The sequence below is a fragment of the Thalassophryne amazonica genome, chromosome 18 (genome assembly GCF_902500255.1).
Source record: "Thalassophryne amazonica chromosome 18, fThaAma1.1, whole genome shotgun sequence".
NCBI classification, from domain to species: Eukaryota; Metazoa; Chordata; class Actinopteri; order Batrachoidiformes; family Batrachoididae; genus Thalassophryne; species Thalassophryne amazonica.
In genome coordinates this window covers 44879967-44897776 of record NC_047120.1, presented here as the reverse complement: position 1 = coordinate 44897776, position 17810 = coordinate 44879967, and the positions used below count along the sequence as shown (strand labels likewise).

Below are 17810 nucleotides of genomic sequence, written 5' to 3'. Positions count from 1 at the left end.
CCAAGCAGAGATGCACCAGCCAGCAGGAGGCACTGCAGAGGAAAAAAACACCCTTCTTTATGAAGCAGTGCGGAGTGCAGAGTGCATCAGATAGTGTGGGGCAGGGGGGTATAGTTGGATGGATTTAAGTTTAGAACAGGTCCTGGACATGTTGTGGTATTTTTTTTACTTTAAACATAATTTGTATTATGCAATAATCAATCAGGTACCAAAATTTAAAAATGTGTAAACAGACAAACAATGGATTTGTTGGCTCACAATATGGTTTATTACTAATAATTCTTATGGCTTTCTTTTGTAGTAAAAATATTGGATTAGTATTTGTTTTGTAGGTGGTTCCCCAAACTTCAATACAACAGGTCATGTACGGAACAAGTAATGAATGATGTAAGGTAACTAATGAGTGTTGGGAGAGGAAATCTTGAGCTTTATTACCTCCACTAAGGAGGTTATATTTTTGGTCGCGTCCGTTTGTTTGTTGGTTGGTTGGCTGGTTTGTTAGCAGGGTTACTCAAAAAAAAAAAAAAAAAAAAAAAAAAAATCCTCAACGGATTTCAATGAAATTTTTACCAGGGGTGTATCTTGGCCTAACTTAGAAGTGTCTACATTTTGGTAATGATCCAGAACACGATCCAGATCCAGTAATTTTTTTAATGATTCTTTATCATTGCAGGATAGGGCCAATTTCAACATTTTTGCATCTAACTTCATGAAGACGGGTCACAAAGGCTGAACAAAAATTAAGTTACAACACAACAATAATTTAGCATTTGTTTCTCCTCATTGAATAAACTTGTTATTAGAAAATTAAAAAAAAACTTGTGTAGTTCATGCAGTTTTTCTTTATAAATACATTTGCTGAAGATGAAGGGTTTAACCCTCTGGGGCCGACATCGTGGTATACGACAGCTGAGACCAAGCTTTACTAAATTATAAATAACTTTTTAATAATATGAGATAGAAACTTACTTGTTTGCTGAAAAGTTAACTCCGCAGACTTTCGAGCCACCATCCGCCATCTTTGTACTCCTCATAGAAGCTGTGTGATGACGTGAGCAATGTGAGTGTCCAATCGGAATTGGTTCACCGTCACATGGTTTTGCAAAATCCATTCGTAGGGCAGATTCACCTCACATGACACACCAAAGATTCTTTTTAGGAGTGATGTGTTACTAGTTCATTATTGTTTGCTGTGTGTTTTGAATAAATGTGTGTGGAAAATTTTCTGCTTTACTTTTTCCTTTCTTATTTCTGATTGTAAACATTTATTACACTTATAAAACACAACTATAGCATATATATATTGAAAGTACAGGTTGTCCTGAAAAAAAGAGACATAAAACTTGATTGTGGGATGCAGGGAGAGCTGTTAATAGCAATAACAAAACATTTATGCCAGGCGAGTGAACTGTCCAAAAAATACCCTCGGACCCAACTGAATCTGAAGCATGACGGTAGATGCGTGAAATGATGTGGAATAAGTCTCTTTGCCAAAGGGTATTCCATGTGACGTCAGTGACCTTATGGCCTTGGCGGAGGTTTGCGCTCTCTGAGTGCTTCCAGTATAAAATGGCAATGGCTTTTGACATTTTCTGACTGAACAGAATTTATATGTGTTTTCCAACACAATTTATCATCAATAAAACCCCCAAAACATTTAGTTTAATTTCAATATCGTGTACTAGTAAATTTCTACCATAGTTTAGTTTGAGGCAGATTAAACTATGGTGTCATTCGATGTGACATCGCTGTTCACCTGCATCACCACTGCTGAGGCGTCCCAACTGTGAGGCAGAGGCTGCTGGAGGATGCATCTCTACTTGAAAGGACCAAACTTACACCAGACCACATCTGCCAACTCTTGGAGATCTGTCTTAACACCATGTATTTCCAGTTTTGGGGGAAGTACCACAGGCAGATCCATGATTGTGCAATCGGGTCTCCGGTATCCCCCATTGTGGCCAATCTGTACATGAAGCAAGTGGAGAAGAGAGCCTTGGAATCATTCATGGGCAGTGGTGGGCACACTTCCGATAATCCGATAAAAGGTCATTATCGAAGATAATGTTTTCAGTGTCGGATTATCTTTTTAGCTAACTTTAAAAACCATTATCGGACCAATTATCTTCCGATTAATTTTTGTCCGATAACTTTTAAACCAATAAACAAAATAAACAAAGCTGAACAGTGACAAGCATTTTTAAAATTAGTTCAGCACCCACCTGTTAAAAGTTTTGTAACAGACGCATAGTTATAACGTTTGCAAAAAGAAGAGAACTGCTTGTATAAAAGCATCTCAATCCTCTGCAAACAAAGGAACCCCCCCCCCCCCCCCAAAAAACCCAATTTCCTTTAACACCATACTGATATGCTGGCAATATGACCTAAGTCATCCAGAGGCATACATTTTTAACTTATGGTTCAAATTTTAACCAAACTAATTTTGGACAAGTTATTTAAAATTACTGTCATGTCTGAAGTTTCATAAAGTAAAAATATCAGATATATGTTTTAGTTTTAAAGTAATGTGCTAATTTTTAAGGTTTTGTGAGCACATGCTCTGCCCCGCAGTGCATTTCGGGTAGGATGATGTAATCTCAGTACGTCACAACAGGACAAATGCATTTCAGACACTGTTCAGGCTCCACGGACAACAACATTAAACTCTAGTGCCTAAAACTCTATTGAATATATGCTCTGCGTTTATAGACGTTGATTTTTTTAATTGCGTTTGTTAAACTCCATGCATTTTAAATGTGAGCAGACAGGGATTATCTAGAATTTGTTTTGAAAGCCTCTACTGCCATCTAGCATCTACTGGCCAGTAGTGTTCATGGCAGTGTCTGCCCACCACTGTTCATGGGCCTCTCTCCTAGTTACTGGTTCTTATATGTCGATGACACATGGGTTAAAATCAAGCAACAGGAAGTGGAGGCCTTTACAGAGCACATCAACAATATCAAGTTCACACGTGAGGATGCCAGAAACAACCATTTAGCCTTCTTGGACTGTGATGTTATGATTGGAGAGAACAGGGGTTTACAGAAAACCCACTCACACTGACCAATATCTGCTCTTTGGCTCAAACCACCCCCTTGAACATATGCTCGGGGTGATCAGGACTCTTCAACACAGAGCCCTACAGGTGCCCACAACTACAGAGGGAAGGGCTAAAGAACAACAACTTGTCCGGAAAGCCCTCACAGTGGGCCTCATGTATCAATGTTGTGCACTTGTGGCGTAAATTTACGGCGTAAACTTGAAATACACCAAAGTCGCCGTGACATGTATCAAGCAGTGCGCACCTGCCCATTTCTGGACTACGCCTGATGTGATCTTGATAAATGCGGCGGGTGGAAACGATCGTAATTATAATAAACACGCCCATAAATATTCAGACTCTGCTTCAGACACACCCTCATTTACAACATAGAAGCCGGAAAGACGGCAATGAAAAAGAACTCCACCAATCACGACGCGTACCAATAGAGCGTCAAAAGCGGCTGTCATATCAATTGTTTTGTAGTATATAATCAGTAAAGTGTTACAGTGGTCCCTCATTAATCGCTGGAGTTACGTTCTAAAAAATAGCCCGTAATACGCGAAACCGCTACGTAGTCAGCGTTATTTTTTACAATTATTATAGACGTTTCAAAGCTGTAAAACCCCTCACTACACAGTTTATACACTTTCTCAATCAGGCATGAACATTTTCTCACTTTTCTCTCGTGTGTAAACACACTCAAAGTTCAAACCTTAGTAGGAAAATAAGACCAAACTGTTTTCAGGCCCAAACATTTGTTTGAGAAATAAAAATAGAACGTTTTCCTATAAATAATTATGATGGCTTTTAGAACTAACAAATTAATTTTAACAATCAACGAACGAGGTCGGACACATAAGAAATTATTAATAGTGACTGACCAGTATGTCACAGATCGCGCCTCTGAGTCCTGACGCTGACTAAAAACTCCGCAAGACTCCGAGGCCACGACAGGTGAACGGCGTTATAGCGAGGGACCGCTGTATTCTCTTTTCACATGTCAATAATTCTTGACATGTGGATATTTGCTCGCTCAATTAATAAGACACGCCTAATCTGTCAGATTTCTTTATTTTTTAAATGTATTTCTGTATTTATTTTATTGTGACAACCAAATGGAGACGACAAAACCTGACTGCAGCACGGGCGAATTAAGGGAATGACAACACTACAGTTGTAATTATCAATTTCATTGTCTAAAACGATCACACCACATGAAGTTAAGCTCAGCGCTGCTCTGGCTCCAGGCTCGAAGTCTGGAGAAAAAGGCGAGCAGCGCTGTCTTTGCAGTCAGCGCTGTAGCCACGGATCGTGCTCCATAACAATCCCGCAACAGCGGGATTTGTATTGATTATTATGTAGTATAATCAGGAAAGTGTTATTTATGTAACATATGCATTGATTTGTATAATGGCACTGTTTATCAGGTTGATCATCTTCATTTTTATGTGGATTCCAGCGCTGGTTCATTTTGGTGTATAATTTACGCCACCTCTCGACCTGGTGTATATTTTCAGCGCAGCGTACGCCAACGACCACATTGATAAATGCCAAGTAGCGCAGCCGTTTTGGTGTACACCCCATATACGCTCAAATATCGCCGTACGCAACGTTGATACATGAGGCCCAGTATGTGGGTACCCATGATGGTCCCTGGATAAAGTGCAGAAGTCCCAAAGAAAAAAGAGACCAGACAGACAGGAGATGAAGCCAAGAAGAAGAGGAGTGTCTCTCCCTTATTTAGCAGTAGGAGAAAAACTACAGAGGATCTTCAGAGAGCACAAAATCCCAGTTTACTTTCTACAGAGACCGTTCTAAAGATATGGAGGGTCAATCAGAATGCGCAAATATGTCAGTACCCGTACCATATGTGGCTAAAGGTCTGGTGTCACATACAATTCTTTCTGCCTCACTTAGAAAACAGCACTTGGAACTTGAGGTGGATGGATGATGAAAGAAGCAAAACACCTTCGCAATTTACGTCGATATTTTGATGAATTTCTTCATTTACATTTGATGAATTTCTTAAATTACAGCAGCTTCATTAAACAAATGTACTCAAATGATTATCAGCACGACGGCGAGCTTACAGGCTGACCTCCGCTAACACTAGAAGACAGTTGCCAGTTATGGCTTCTGAAACAAGGGAGAAAGAAGAAACAGCACCGTTCAGCTGAAGCATTAGTGGACGTAAAATATTCTGTGTCTGTTAAGAGCTTCAACACTTGTTCCACGTGTGTATTTCCCACTGGTGTCACGTACGTCCACTCAGTGAACCTTGGTCCACACCTTTAGCAGTCCCGCAGAAGATACGGATGTACGTACCCGTAGCCACTTCGTTACTTTAAACCTGTTAACACCTTGAGACAGAAATTAGTTCACCCTAAGGACAGGATCCCTAGTTACAAGCAGAGCAATGTAGTGTATTCTATCAGACATCAGGAAAACTGTTTAGAAATACTTCAAACCCAAAATAAAACAACTGCTTCATCAGTCATTGATTCACTATTTTTAAAAGGCCAAAACACAATTTAAAATACTTGCTTCAGAAAATTGTTTGGTACCCTTTGAAACACAAAATAAAACAACTGCTTCAGAAAAAGTTCTTTTTTAAAAAACATGACACACTAACCAAAACAGCTGCTTCATGAACTGATTCACTTGTGGAAGCACTTTAAACAGAAAGTGAAACAACTGATCTGTTGTTTTAAAATCTGAAAATTGTTCACTTTTTATAGTCCTCAAAAATGTAATGAAACATTTACTTCAGAAACTGATATTCTTTTAAAACATTCTCAAAGGCCGTGGCCGTGCTGCAACAGATGCAATGAGAGAGAGAGAAATTATAAAAAATATTTTTCAAAAAAGTATTATTTATGTCAGTTTTATTTAATAGTATGTGCTTACATAAAGGATGAGCGAGTACACCATTATCTGTATCTGTATCTGTTCAACCATCTAATTGATTTGTAGCCGTATCTGTAATCAGAGTGGGTGTGGCATAAACCGGAAGTGGGCGTGGTCCATTAATTCAGAAAATGATACCTAATAATAAAAATAATAATAATACAAACAGTGATGAATGAACTAGCTGGTTAAGAATGAAATGGCAATGTAAAAATAAAAACAAATAAAAAATCTGAAGCATTCTGATATGCAATTAAAAACCCTAAATAATTAATAAATACATAATTAATAATAATTAACATAATTATACTAATTAACTAATAATAATAATATTAATAATAACAACAATAATAATAAATAATAATAATTAATAAATACAAGTCTTTACTTGCATGTTTCAATTCACCACAGTTTTTATCAGGGCATTCTGGAAAATAATTTGATGTTTTGAAACAAAAAATGAAATGCTTGCTTCAGAAAATTATTGTTGGAAACATGCGAAACACTGAATGAAACAATGGCTTCAGGAAAAAATATTAAATTTTTCAAAACATACACAAAAGTTATGTTTCAAAATCAAGATACACTAAACCAAACTGCTGCCTCAGAAATGATTCACTCTTTCAAAACAGTCAAAACAATGAATAAAAAAATGCTTCAGACATTAATTTAGCTCAAAGCACTGCCAACAAATCCCCCCCCCCCAAAAAAACTGTTTTGGTGAATTTCTGGCTACGCCCCTGCAGCACTATTTACAGCCATTATTTCACCTGTTTGTCTCTGAAATGAGGTTGCAGCAGGAAAATAATTAATATCTGTTAATTAAATAAAATGCAATGTAATATATTCATTTAATCAATTTGCATGTTGCAAATACATGTAAGAGTCGAACAAAGTCGACTTTCTCTCACATTTAAGAACAGAATAAATGTTGCAAATGCATGCAGAGTTTAAGTGGAGTGTGTGTGTGTGTGAGTGTGTGTGTGAGTGAGTGAGTGAGTGAGTGAGAGAGAGAGATCAAGATGCATTTAATGATAGATTTGTGCAAGTTCACGTGTGTGCGTGTGTGAGAGCGTATGCGCATACTGCCCCCTTGTGTGCGCATATGGGGAAGGCACAATCCAATGAACTCAGGCCTAAATTATATGTAAATTACTCAGACATCTTGTTGAAAAATTTGCACAAACCCACATAAATATTGCATATAAACTCAGAAGAATCCATTAGATGTTCAGACCATAAAAGGATACTTCATCAGCGTGTTGCTGTATCTTGTTCCTGGCATGAAGTTTAAAGGTTATATCTGCGTTAACTATATGTAAGCACTCACAACTCAGAACTTGCCTCATGAATAAAATAAATCTGAACTATTTGAAATTGGACATATATCATGAAAAAAGTGTTTTCTTTCTTAGGTACATTTGTTTACACCACAAAGCCCCTCACAATATGGCCGCCAACTTTATTACTCAACACTGAATAGAGTTTGCCTTCAGATGGAACTGATCAGCAGATTAGTTTCAACTGAATAATGTTTCAGTTTCACGTACTTGATGTGATCTCGAACCCTTTTTCTAATTTTCAGGTGTGTGCAGAGAAAAGCCGATTTGAGAAGCTCATGGAGTATTTCCGCAATGAAGACAGCAACATCGACTTTATGGTAAAACTGTGCACAGCATGGCAGCTAGAAAAGGACGTATGGAATCTACAACCCCTGGCAAAAATTATGGAATCACCGGCCTCGGAGGATGTTCATTCAGTTGTTTAATTTTGTCGAAAAAAAGCAGATCACAGACATGACACAAAACTAAAGTCATTTCAAATGGCAACTTTCTGGTTTTAAGAAACACTATAAGAAATCAGGAAAAAAAAATGGTGGCAGTCAGTAATGGTTACTTTTTTAGACCAAGCAGAGGAAAAAAAAATATGGAATCACTCAATTCTGAGGAAAAAATTCTGGAATCATGAAAAACAAAAGAACGCTCCAACACATCACTAGTATTTTGTTGCACCACCTCTGGCTTTTATAACAGCTTGCAGTCTCTGAGGCATGGACTTAATGAGTGACAAACAGTACTCTTCATCAGTCTGGCTCCAACTTTCTCTGATTGCTGTTGCCAGATCAGCTTTGCAGGTTGGAGCCTTGTCATGGACCATTTTCTTCAACTTCCACCAAAGATTTTCAATTGGATTAAGATCCGGACTATTTGCAGGCCATGACATTGACCCTATGTGTCTTTTTGCAAGGAATGTTTTCACAGTTTTTGCTCTATGGCAAGATGCATTATCAGCTTGAAAAATGATTTCATCATCCCCAAACATCCTTTCAATTGATGGGATAAGAAAAGTGTCCAAAATATCAACGTGAACTTGTGCATTTATTGATGATGTAATGACAGCCATCTCCCCAGTGCCTTTACCTGACATGCAGCCCCATATCATCAATGACTGTGGAAATTTACATGTTCTCTTCAGGCAGTCATCTTTATAAATCTCATTGGAACGGCACCAAACAAAAGTTCCAGCATCATCACCTTGCCCAATGCAGATTCGAGATTCATCACTGAATATGACTTTCATCCAGTCATCCACAGTCCACGATTGCTTTTCCTTAGCACATTGTAACCTTGTTTTTTTCTGTTTAGGTGTTAATGATGGCTTTCGTTTAGCTTTTCTGTATGTAAATCCCATTTCCTTTAGGCGGTTTCTTACAGTTTGGTCACAGATGTTGACTCCAGTTTCTTCCCATTCGTTCCTCATTTGTTTTGTTGTGCATTTTTGATTTTTTTAACAACCTTCCCATGTTGTTTGCATTTGGTCCAGAGTTTAGACACAGCTGACTGTGAACAACCAACATCTTTTGCAACATTGCGTGATGATTTACTCTCTTTTAAGAGTTTGATAATCCTCTCCTTTGTTTCATTTGACATCTCTCGTGTTGGAGCCATGATTCATGTCAGTCCACTTGGTGTAACAGCTCTCCAAGGTGTGTTCACTCCTTTTTAGATGCAGACTAATGAGCAGATCTGATTTGATGCAGGTATTAGTTTTGGGGATGAAAATTTACAGGGTGATTTCATAATTTATTCCTCAGAATTGAGTGAGTCCATATTTTTTTCCCTCTGCTTGGTCTAAAAAAGTAACCGTTACTGACTGCCACAATTTTTTTTTTATTGATTTCTTATAGTGTTTCTTAAAGCCAGAAAGTTGCCATTTGAAATGACTTTAGTTTTGTGTCATGTCTGTGATCTGCTTTTTTTCTACAAAATTAAACAACTGAATGAACATCGTTTTTTGCCAGGGGTTGTATGAGTGCATGAAGCGATGACATCACTATTGTGCAGGAAGGTCATTAAGGACATAGTTAAAATATTCTTTAAAGGGAACATATTTGTAGAACTGATTATTGGGAAAGCAAGATGGATGGCATTGTGATATGCAGTCAGAGAACACAGAATAAATCAATGATCTGGTATTTATAGCTCTTCACCATTTCCACATTTTGTTGTTACAGCCTTATTCCAAAATGGATGAAACTCATTTTTTTCCTCAAAATTCTATACACAATACCCCATAATGACAATGTGAAAAAGTATTTTTTTTTTTTTAGATTTTTGCAAATTTTTTAAAAGTAAAACAAATCTAAGAAATCACAATATGTAAGTATTCACAGCCTTTGCCATGAAACTCAAAATTGAGCTCAGGTGCATCCTGTTTCCGCTGATCATCCTTGAGATGTTTCTACAGCTTAATTGCAGTCCACCTGGGGTAAATTCTGTTGACTGGACATGATTTGCAAAGGCACACAACTGTCTATATATAAGGTCCCACAGTTGACAGTGCATGTCAGAGCACAAACCAAGCATGAAGTCAAAGGAATTGTCTGTAGACTTCTGAGACAGGATTGTCTCATGGGACAACTCTGGGGAAGCGTACAGAAACATTTCTGCTGCTTTGAAGGTCGCAATGAGCACAGCGGCTTCTATCATCCATAAATGGAAGACGTTCGGATCCACCATGACTCTTCCTAGAGCTGGCTACCCCTCTAAACTGAGAGCTCAGGGCAGAAGGGCCATAGTCAGGGAGGTGACTAAGAGCCCGATGGTCACTCTGTCAGAGCTCCAGCATTCCTGTGTGGAGAGAGGATAACCTTCCAAAAGGACAACCATCTCTGCAGAAATCCACCAATCAGACCTGTATGGTAGAGTGGCCACATGGAAGCCACTCCTTAGTAAAAGGCACATGGCAGCCCACCTGGAGTTTGTCAAAAGGCACCTGAAGGACTTTCAGACCATAAGAAGCAAAATTCTCTGGTCTTATGAGACAAAGATTGAACTCTTTGGCATGAATGCCAGGCGTCACGTTTGGAGGAAACCAGGCACCATCCATAGAGTGAAGCATGGTGGTGGCAGCGTCATGCTGTGGGGATGTGTTTCAGCAGCAGGAACTGGGAGACTAGTCAGGATTGAGGGAAAGATGAATGCAGCAATGTACAGAAACATCCTGGATGAAAACCTGCTCCAGAGCGCTCTTGACCTCAGACTGGGGAGACATTTCATCTTTCAGCGGGACAATGACACTAAGCACACAGCCAAGATATCAAAGGATTGGCTTCAGGACAACTCCAGCCAGAGCCCAGACCTGAATCCGATTGAACATCTCTGGAGAGATCTGAAAATGTGCACTGATGCTCCCCATCCAACCTGATGAAGCTTGAGAGGTGCTACAAAGAGGAATGGACAAAACTACCTAAAGATAGATGCACCAAGCTTGTGGCATCATATTCAAGAAGACTTGAGGCTGTAATTGCTGTCAAAGGTGCATCAACAAAGTATTGAATAAACGGTGTGAATACTTATGTACATGTGATTTCTTAGATTATTTTTAATAAATTTGCAAAAATTTCAAAAAACCTCTTTCATGTTGTCATTATGGGGTGTTGTGAGTAAGAATTTTGGGGGAAAAATGAATTTCATCCATTTTGGAATAAGGCTGCAACATAACAAAATGTGGAAAAAGTGAAGCGCTGTGGATGCTTTCTGGATGAAATGTATATTCACATTACATGCCCAGCATTTGGAAAATGTTCATCGACTATGTCGTTTATTATATTTTTCCACTGGTTCAGCTGTATCCAGCTCAGCTGAGCCTCATCAGTTTGATTTGCATGAAATATTCATGCAAATATTCATGACCCTAGTAAAGTACTACTGTCACTGCAGATGGGAAAAACACATTTCAGCTGGATCACGGTCTTAATACTGAATACATCACATTTTCTCATGAGGAAAAAAAAAGGTTATGAAGGTTTATGAAGGCTTTATTTAGTGTTCATCCACTAGGTGGCGTGTATGCAGTTCATCAACATTGTTGTCCACTCAGTGGAAAACATGAACTTCAGAGTCCACCTCCAGTATGAATTCACTCATCATGGGTTGGATGACTATCTCGAGGCAAGTTCTGAGTTGTTTACCTGTTACGACCTTTGACTCCAGATTAATGGATTGTTTATCCGTGTTTGTGGCTGTAATAAAAAAAAAAAAAAAACTGACATTTTTACTTTACTCTCTAAAATCTTCTTTGTTTTTGTGAAGAAGCTGAAATTCACAGAGAGTGACCGGCTGCTGGTGCAAATCCAGGCCTATCTGGATAACTTGTTTGACGTGGGTACGCTGCTGGAGGACGCAGAAGCCAAGAACGCCTTGCTGGAGAACATAGAAGAACTGCAAGAACACAACACACAGGTGACTACAAGCACAACCACTCAGACACGTGTGTGCTGTCAGCAGATGCTCGATAGCACGGCGAAGACACACACATCAAATACCTGATGTGAAACTTGTGTTTGTCACAGCTGAGCGCCAGGCTTGAGGAGAGCGAGAGGGAGGCGACTGTAAAAGTGTCAGAGCTGGAAACGAAGCTGATTCAGACAACCAAAGAAGTGGAGCTCCTGAAGGTGTTGTACACCATTTCTCCTTCATTGTATCTTCTGGAACATCAATGCATGATACATCAGACCATGTGGAAGAGATGGTCCAACAAAGTGAAGCGTACAAATTTAAATCCTGATCTAGAATCCAGATCTGGATCACCTCAGTAGTGTTCACAGTAGTGTTCAGAATAATAGTAGTGCTATGTGACTAAAAAGATTAATCCAGATTTTGAGTATATTTCTTATTGTTACATGGGAAACAAGGTACCAGTAGATTCAGTAGATTCTCACAAATCCAACAAGACCAAGCATTCATGATATGCACACTCTTAAGGCTATGAAATTGGGCTATTAGTAAAAAAAAAAAAGTAGAAAAGGGGGTGTTCACAATAATAGTAGTGTGGCATTCAGTCAGTGAGTTCGTCAATTTTGTGGAACAAACAGGTGTGAATCAGGTGTCCCCTATTTAAGGATGAAGCCAGCACCTGTTGAACATGCTTTTCTCTTTGAAAGCCTGAGGAAAATGGGACGTTCAAGACATTGTTCAGAAGAACAGCGTAGTTTGATTAAAAAGTTGATTGGAGAGGGAAAAACTTACACGCAGGTGCAAAAAATTATAGGCTGTTCATCTACAATGATCTCCAATGCTTTAAAATGGACAAAAAAAATAAATAAAAAAAAACAGAGACGCGTGGAAGAAAATGGAAAACAACCATCAAAATGGATAGAAGAATAACCAGAATGGCAAAGGCTCACCCATTGATCAGCTCCAGGATGATCAAAGACAGTCTGGAGTTACCTGTAAGTGCTGTGACAGTTAGAAGACGCCTGTGTGAAGCTAATTTATTTACAAGAATCCCCCGCAAAGTCCCTCTGTTAAATAAAAGACATGTGCAGAAGAGGTTACAATTTGCCAAAGAACACATCAACTGGCCTAAAGAGAAATGGAGGAATATTTTGTGGACTGATGAGAGTAAAATTGTTCTTTTTGGGTCCAAGGGCCGCAGACAGTATGTGAGATGACCCCCAAACTCTGAATTCAAGCCACAGTTCACAGTGAAGACAATGAAGCATGGTGGTGCAAGCATCATGATATGGGCATGTTTCTCCTACTATGGTGTTGGGCCTATATATCGCATACCAGGTATCATGGATCAGTTTGGATATGTCAAAATACTTGAAGAGGTCATGTTGCCTTATGCTGAAGAGGACATGCCCTTGAAATGGGTGTTTCAACAAGACAATGACCCCAAGCACACTAGTAAACAAGCAAAATCTTGGTTCCAAACCAACAAAATTAATGCCTCGCAGATGTGAAGAAATCATGAAAAACTGTGGTTATACAACTAAATACTAGTTTAGTGATTCACAGGATTGCTAAAAAAGCAGTTTGAACATAATAGTTTTGAGTTTGTAGCGTCAACAGCAGATGCTACTATTATTGTGAACAACCCCTTTTCTACTTCTTTTTACTAATAGCCCAATTTCATAGCCTTAAGAGTGTACATATCATGAATGCTTGGTCTTGCTGGATTTGTGAGAATCTACTGAATCTATTGGTACCTTGTATCCCATGTGACAATAAGAAATATACTCAAAACCTAGATTAATCTTTTTAGTCACATAGCACTACTATTATTCTGAACACTACTGTATCTGTGAGGCAAATTTAGTGAGAATCTGTGAAGTAGTTTTGATGTAATCCTTAAAGGCCTGTATAATGACAACTTTTGATCCAGTGTCGCTGACCGAATGCCCCCCCCCTCCCAAAAAAAAAATCGGACCCCCTGCTTTCACTGCGCATGTGTAATTTTGGAGCGTCAGCAGTGAATCACCAATTATGGCCTTGTTTCTACTTAAAACTGACTTTCAAGTAATTTAAGAGGTTTTACTTTGTCATCTGATCATTAATAATCACATTATTCCTTTTGATCGCTTTGGGTATAGAGAGTCAGACTCAGAGAGTCAGACTCAGACGTGCTGCTGTGGCGCTCTGATCGCTCCACCCATGGCGGCTGGCCCATAGGGGGCACTTGGGCGCCGCCCTCCCAGATGTAGAGGGGAAAAAAAAATTATAAAATATATTTTTCAAAAAAAGTATTATCAATGTCAGTTTTACTTAATAGTATGTGCCTACATGTAATCTGAATTATTAAAACATTTCCACCAACTGACTTTCATTCAATGGTGCATTTCCACCAACAGAAGCACAGAACGTATCATTTCTCTTCTTGGGCGATCACTCCAAGAGACCCTTGAAGTGCAGTGAAATGACCAATTGTGTGTGGTTGCTAAGGAAAAATAATAAATATTCGGCCAATCAGCATCACCAAATTTAATATCTTGGAGGTGATATAATTTTTGCCCCTGGACCAATTGTGTGTGGTTGCTAAGGAAAAATAATAAATATCGGGCCAATCAGCATCGCCAAATTTAATGGCTCGGGTCCTCGTGGATTTATCAGTGTGCTGCCGTTTATGGTGGAAACAAAAACCCCACCGACGTTTGGGTTATATTTATTTTTTTGTCTCCGTCCATTTTGCTGGAGAAAGCTGAAGAACTTTGGGACTTTACGATTGCTGCTCCTCCTGGCCAGTATGTCCTCGGTGGTTTTCAGCTGCGGATTCGCTTTCGGATCCTACTTCAGCTCAGGTGAGCCCACGAGCTGTTAGGATTTACTCCTGAATGCTGCTCCTGGTGTGGAAACGAGGATGAAAATTTAAGATAAAACAAATCAGTGATGTTTGTTTGTTTGTTTTAGGGGGGTCAAAGCTGTGATCTTTATTGGTACAGCAAACCACTTATAACGGTTAGGGGAGACCAGGACTGTTTGTAACAGTGTTCAAAGCTGCAGCCATGCTGGCATTTTGGTCAGAAAATACAGGAGTAGTTTCAACTTGATTTCAGTTTACACATCATGATGACACGTCAGCCCACAGAAATGAAATATTCTTTGGAGTATTCCACAGTCTAAAACGAATGATTTGCTCAGGTTAAAAAAAACTAAAACCTTTGCATGTTTTTTTTAAAATTCTAACTCAGCAACTACTGAGTACACACAAGACGCTTATCACGGCATTGCTTTGCACCATGTGGCTCCGCCGCAACGCGTGGAATTCCTCCGCATGTCTGTCTCAATGTGCCGAAAAAGTGCTGATGTCCACGCCTTATGCCTTTTTTGTGGAAGTCAGACGACGTCCCGGATCAACAAAGCCTTCACGTTGGAAATGATCTGCTTGTTTCAGCGGGGTGCCAGCCTGTCGGAGCGCGCCGTGCTCTCAGATGCTGTGGGCAGTCTTTAAACCGGCTGGAGCACTCCTTAATCTGTGTAATCCCCATAAAATGGTCGCTGAAAGCCATCTGAATTTTCCGAATGGTGTCCACCTGGAGGTCTCTCACAGTTTCTGGAAAAATGTGATGCAGCAAAGCTCCAAATCGTTCAGACATTTATTCGCAATAAAAATCTGACAAGAGGGGTGGACCACTGCTCACACAAAGCCTGTTCACAGACGAATGACGCAACCAACAGGCGTGAAAAAACTCACGCATGTGCACGAAGGTTCAAGCTTGGCTGATGCAATCACACGTGATTCAAATCCATATGGTTTTTGAAAAAAATAAAAAGGTCCGTTACTTTTCTGACAGACCTCGTAATTAAATAAACATGTCCTTGGCGGACGTAATAAAAATCACACATTTAAAGAGATTCTAGGCAAGAAGCAGATAACAACATAATTGCTTACTTAATGAAAAATAGTTTTTAATATTAACATTTGTGTTTGTACTGCAGGGTAGTCTACGTGAGTCTTGCGCTCAAATGACCGTGCTGCAGCAGAGGGAACGAGAGAGAGCGCATGAACGCGAGAAGGACAAAGAACGAGAGAGAGAGAAGGATTGCTCCGCCCAGGCCTTGAGGGAGCTTGAGGTCAAAGTTCAGGCTTTGGTGGAGCAGGGACTGGTCCGAATAAAACGCTCCGACTCTGGACAACTGGACATCCAGGTGGTCTCTGTCACCCAAAAGAATGGTTGGTGATTTTAAATTACCCAAGTCTTGAATGAAATTAGGTCTGAGAAGGATCAGGATCAAGGTATCCAGAGGTTTGATTGAAAACAACTGGACCTTTTGATTATGGTATTTTCTGGAGTAAAAGTCATAGCTTATTTACTAGTTTCAGAGGTCTGACTTATATTGAAAAATCACGTGTTTGTTAATAATAATAATAATAATAATAATAATAATAATAATAATAATAATAATAATAATGATTCCTGGCTTTCCCAGGAATCAATGCACTAAATAAAATAAATTAAAATAGTAAGACAATAAATGTCAATAATAAGAGTTCATTACAACATTGCACTGCATGTCAGTAATCCATGTCCATGTGACAATTTTGTTTGTCTTACCTGCATCAAATAACATCTGATACCTTGTCTATCGCACATTTATTTGTACATTTTGGTTAGTTTTGGAATTTGTTGCCGTAGACCAGGAATTTGTGTCAGTCTGATCATTTGTTTTGTCCAAACTGTTGTCAAATAACATACAATATGTTGTCCAAAGCATGTTGTCCAGCTTGTTTGTTTTTGGAATTTAAAAGTCCTTATGTTAAGTAACAGGACAGGCTGTGGTGTGCACATGCTCTACAACGAATTCCTGACCACTGTTAGACTTGCCCCCACAGTGAGTTCCACTTACAGTAAAAAGGTGCATCACTTACATTACTTTATTTCCCTTTTCACAATGTATTTTTTGAGAGGTTCAACTTATACTCCGGAAAATACAGATGAACGATGATATATCTTGCAAACTAAATAATACGTCCTATTTAAACTTCTCTTTGTCTTCTCCTTGAATGATTTAGAATTGTCATCAATAATGGACAGCACGGTGGCTTAGTGGTTAGCACTATTACCTCACAACAAGAAGGTCATGGGTTTGATTCCCACCTGTGGCCTTTCTGTGTGGAGTTTGCATGTTCTCCCTGTGTTTGCGTGGGTTTCCTCTGGGTGCTCCAGTTTCCTCCCACATTTAAAGACATGCAGGTTAGGTGGATTGGAAACTTCACAATTGTCCAGTGGTCTCGATCTACATGGGATTAACCTGGTTAAATAAATAAATCAATAAAATCCAGATAAAGGTGTGAATTCCACTGATTGGCTTTTTTTTTCCCTTTTTCTTTTATCTGATAGTTCAGAAAGAAGCACATACATGTAATGAGTTTACAGCCACAACCAGCTTCTGTGAGACCACACCTCTTCTTAGAGATGGTTCTTTGCAGTCTGTGGCAAAACAAATCACTCCTCCCCTTCCTCCTCCTGCTCCCCCTGGGTCAACTGGACCACCTCCTCCTCCACCGCCGCCACTGCCACCGCCACCGCCACCGCCTGTGGCTCCACCACCGCTGTTGGACCCTGGAAGGCGAACGCACAAAGGTTTGAAGGAAATAACAGATGAGAATTCAGGTGAGGTCACCCAATAAGGAGGTGCAAATAAAGCAGATCATCTTCCAAATGTATAATTTCAGCCATCGATACGAAATACGTGAGAAAAACGAGTTGCGAAAACGGTTTTTGAAGCTACCTAAGACTGGCTGTCTGATAATCCAGTGTTTCAGAGGGAACACAGTTTGTTTTGATGGTGGATTTGGATTATTTTTGTCACTTTCACATATTTCTATCTGAGATAAATTGGAGTTTTACAGCAAAAAAAAAAAAAAAAAAAAAATCTAAGCTGTCAGAAATAAAGTAATTAACAAAACTAGATGAATAAAACAACTAAGTAATAAATGAAACATACGAGGGCTGTCAATAAAGTATAGGTCCTTTTTATTTTTTTCAAAACTATATGGATTTCATTCATATGTTTTTACGTCAGACATGCTTGAACCCTCGTGCGCATGCGAGAGTTTTTCCACGCCTGTCGGT

The 17810-nt window shown here is 39.2% G+C and overlaps 1 protein-coding gene across 1 annotated transcript in view; it reads left to right on the top strand.

The window, feature by feature from the left end:
- Positions 1–17810, top strand: part of fmnl1b (formin-like 1b) — a 76308-nt gene that overhangs the window by 42144 nt on the left and 16354 nt on the right. The window contains exons 10-15 of the mRNA XM_034193464.1: positions 7536–7610; positions 11293–11403; positions 11545–11694; positions 11805–11906; positions 15673–15907; positions 17076–17348. Of these exons, the coding sequence (XP_034049355.1) occupies positions 7536–7610; positions 11293–11403; positions 11545–11694; positions 11805–11906; positions 15673–15907; positions 17076–17348 (946 nt within the window). The remainder of the gene's footprint in view (positions 1–7535; positions 7611–11292; positions 11404–11544; positions 11695–11804; positions 11907–15672; positions 15908–17075; positions 17349–17810) is intronic.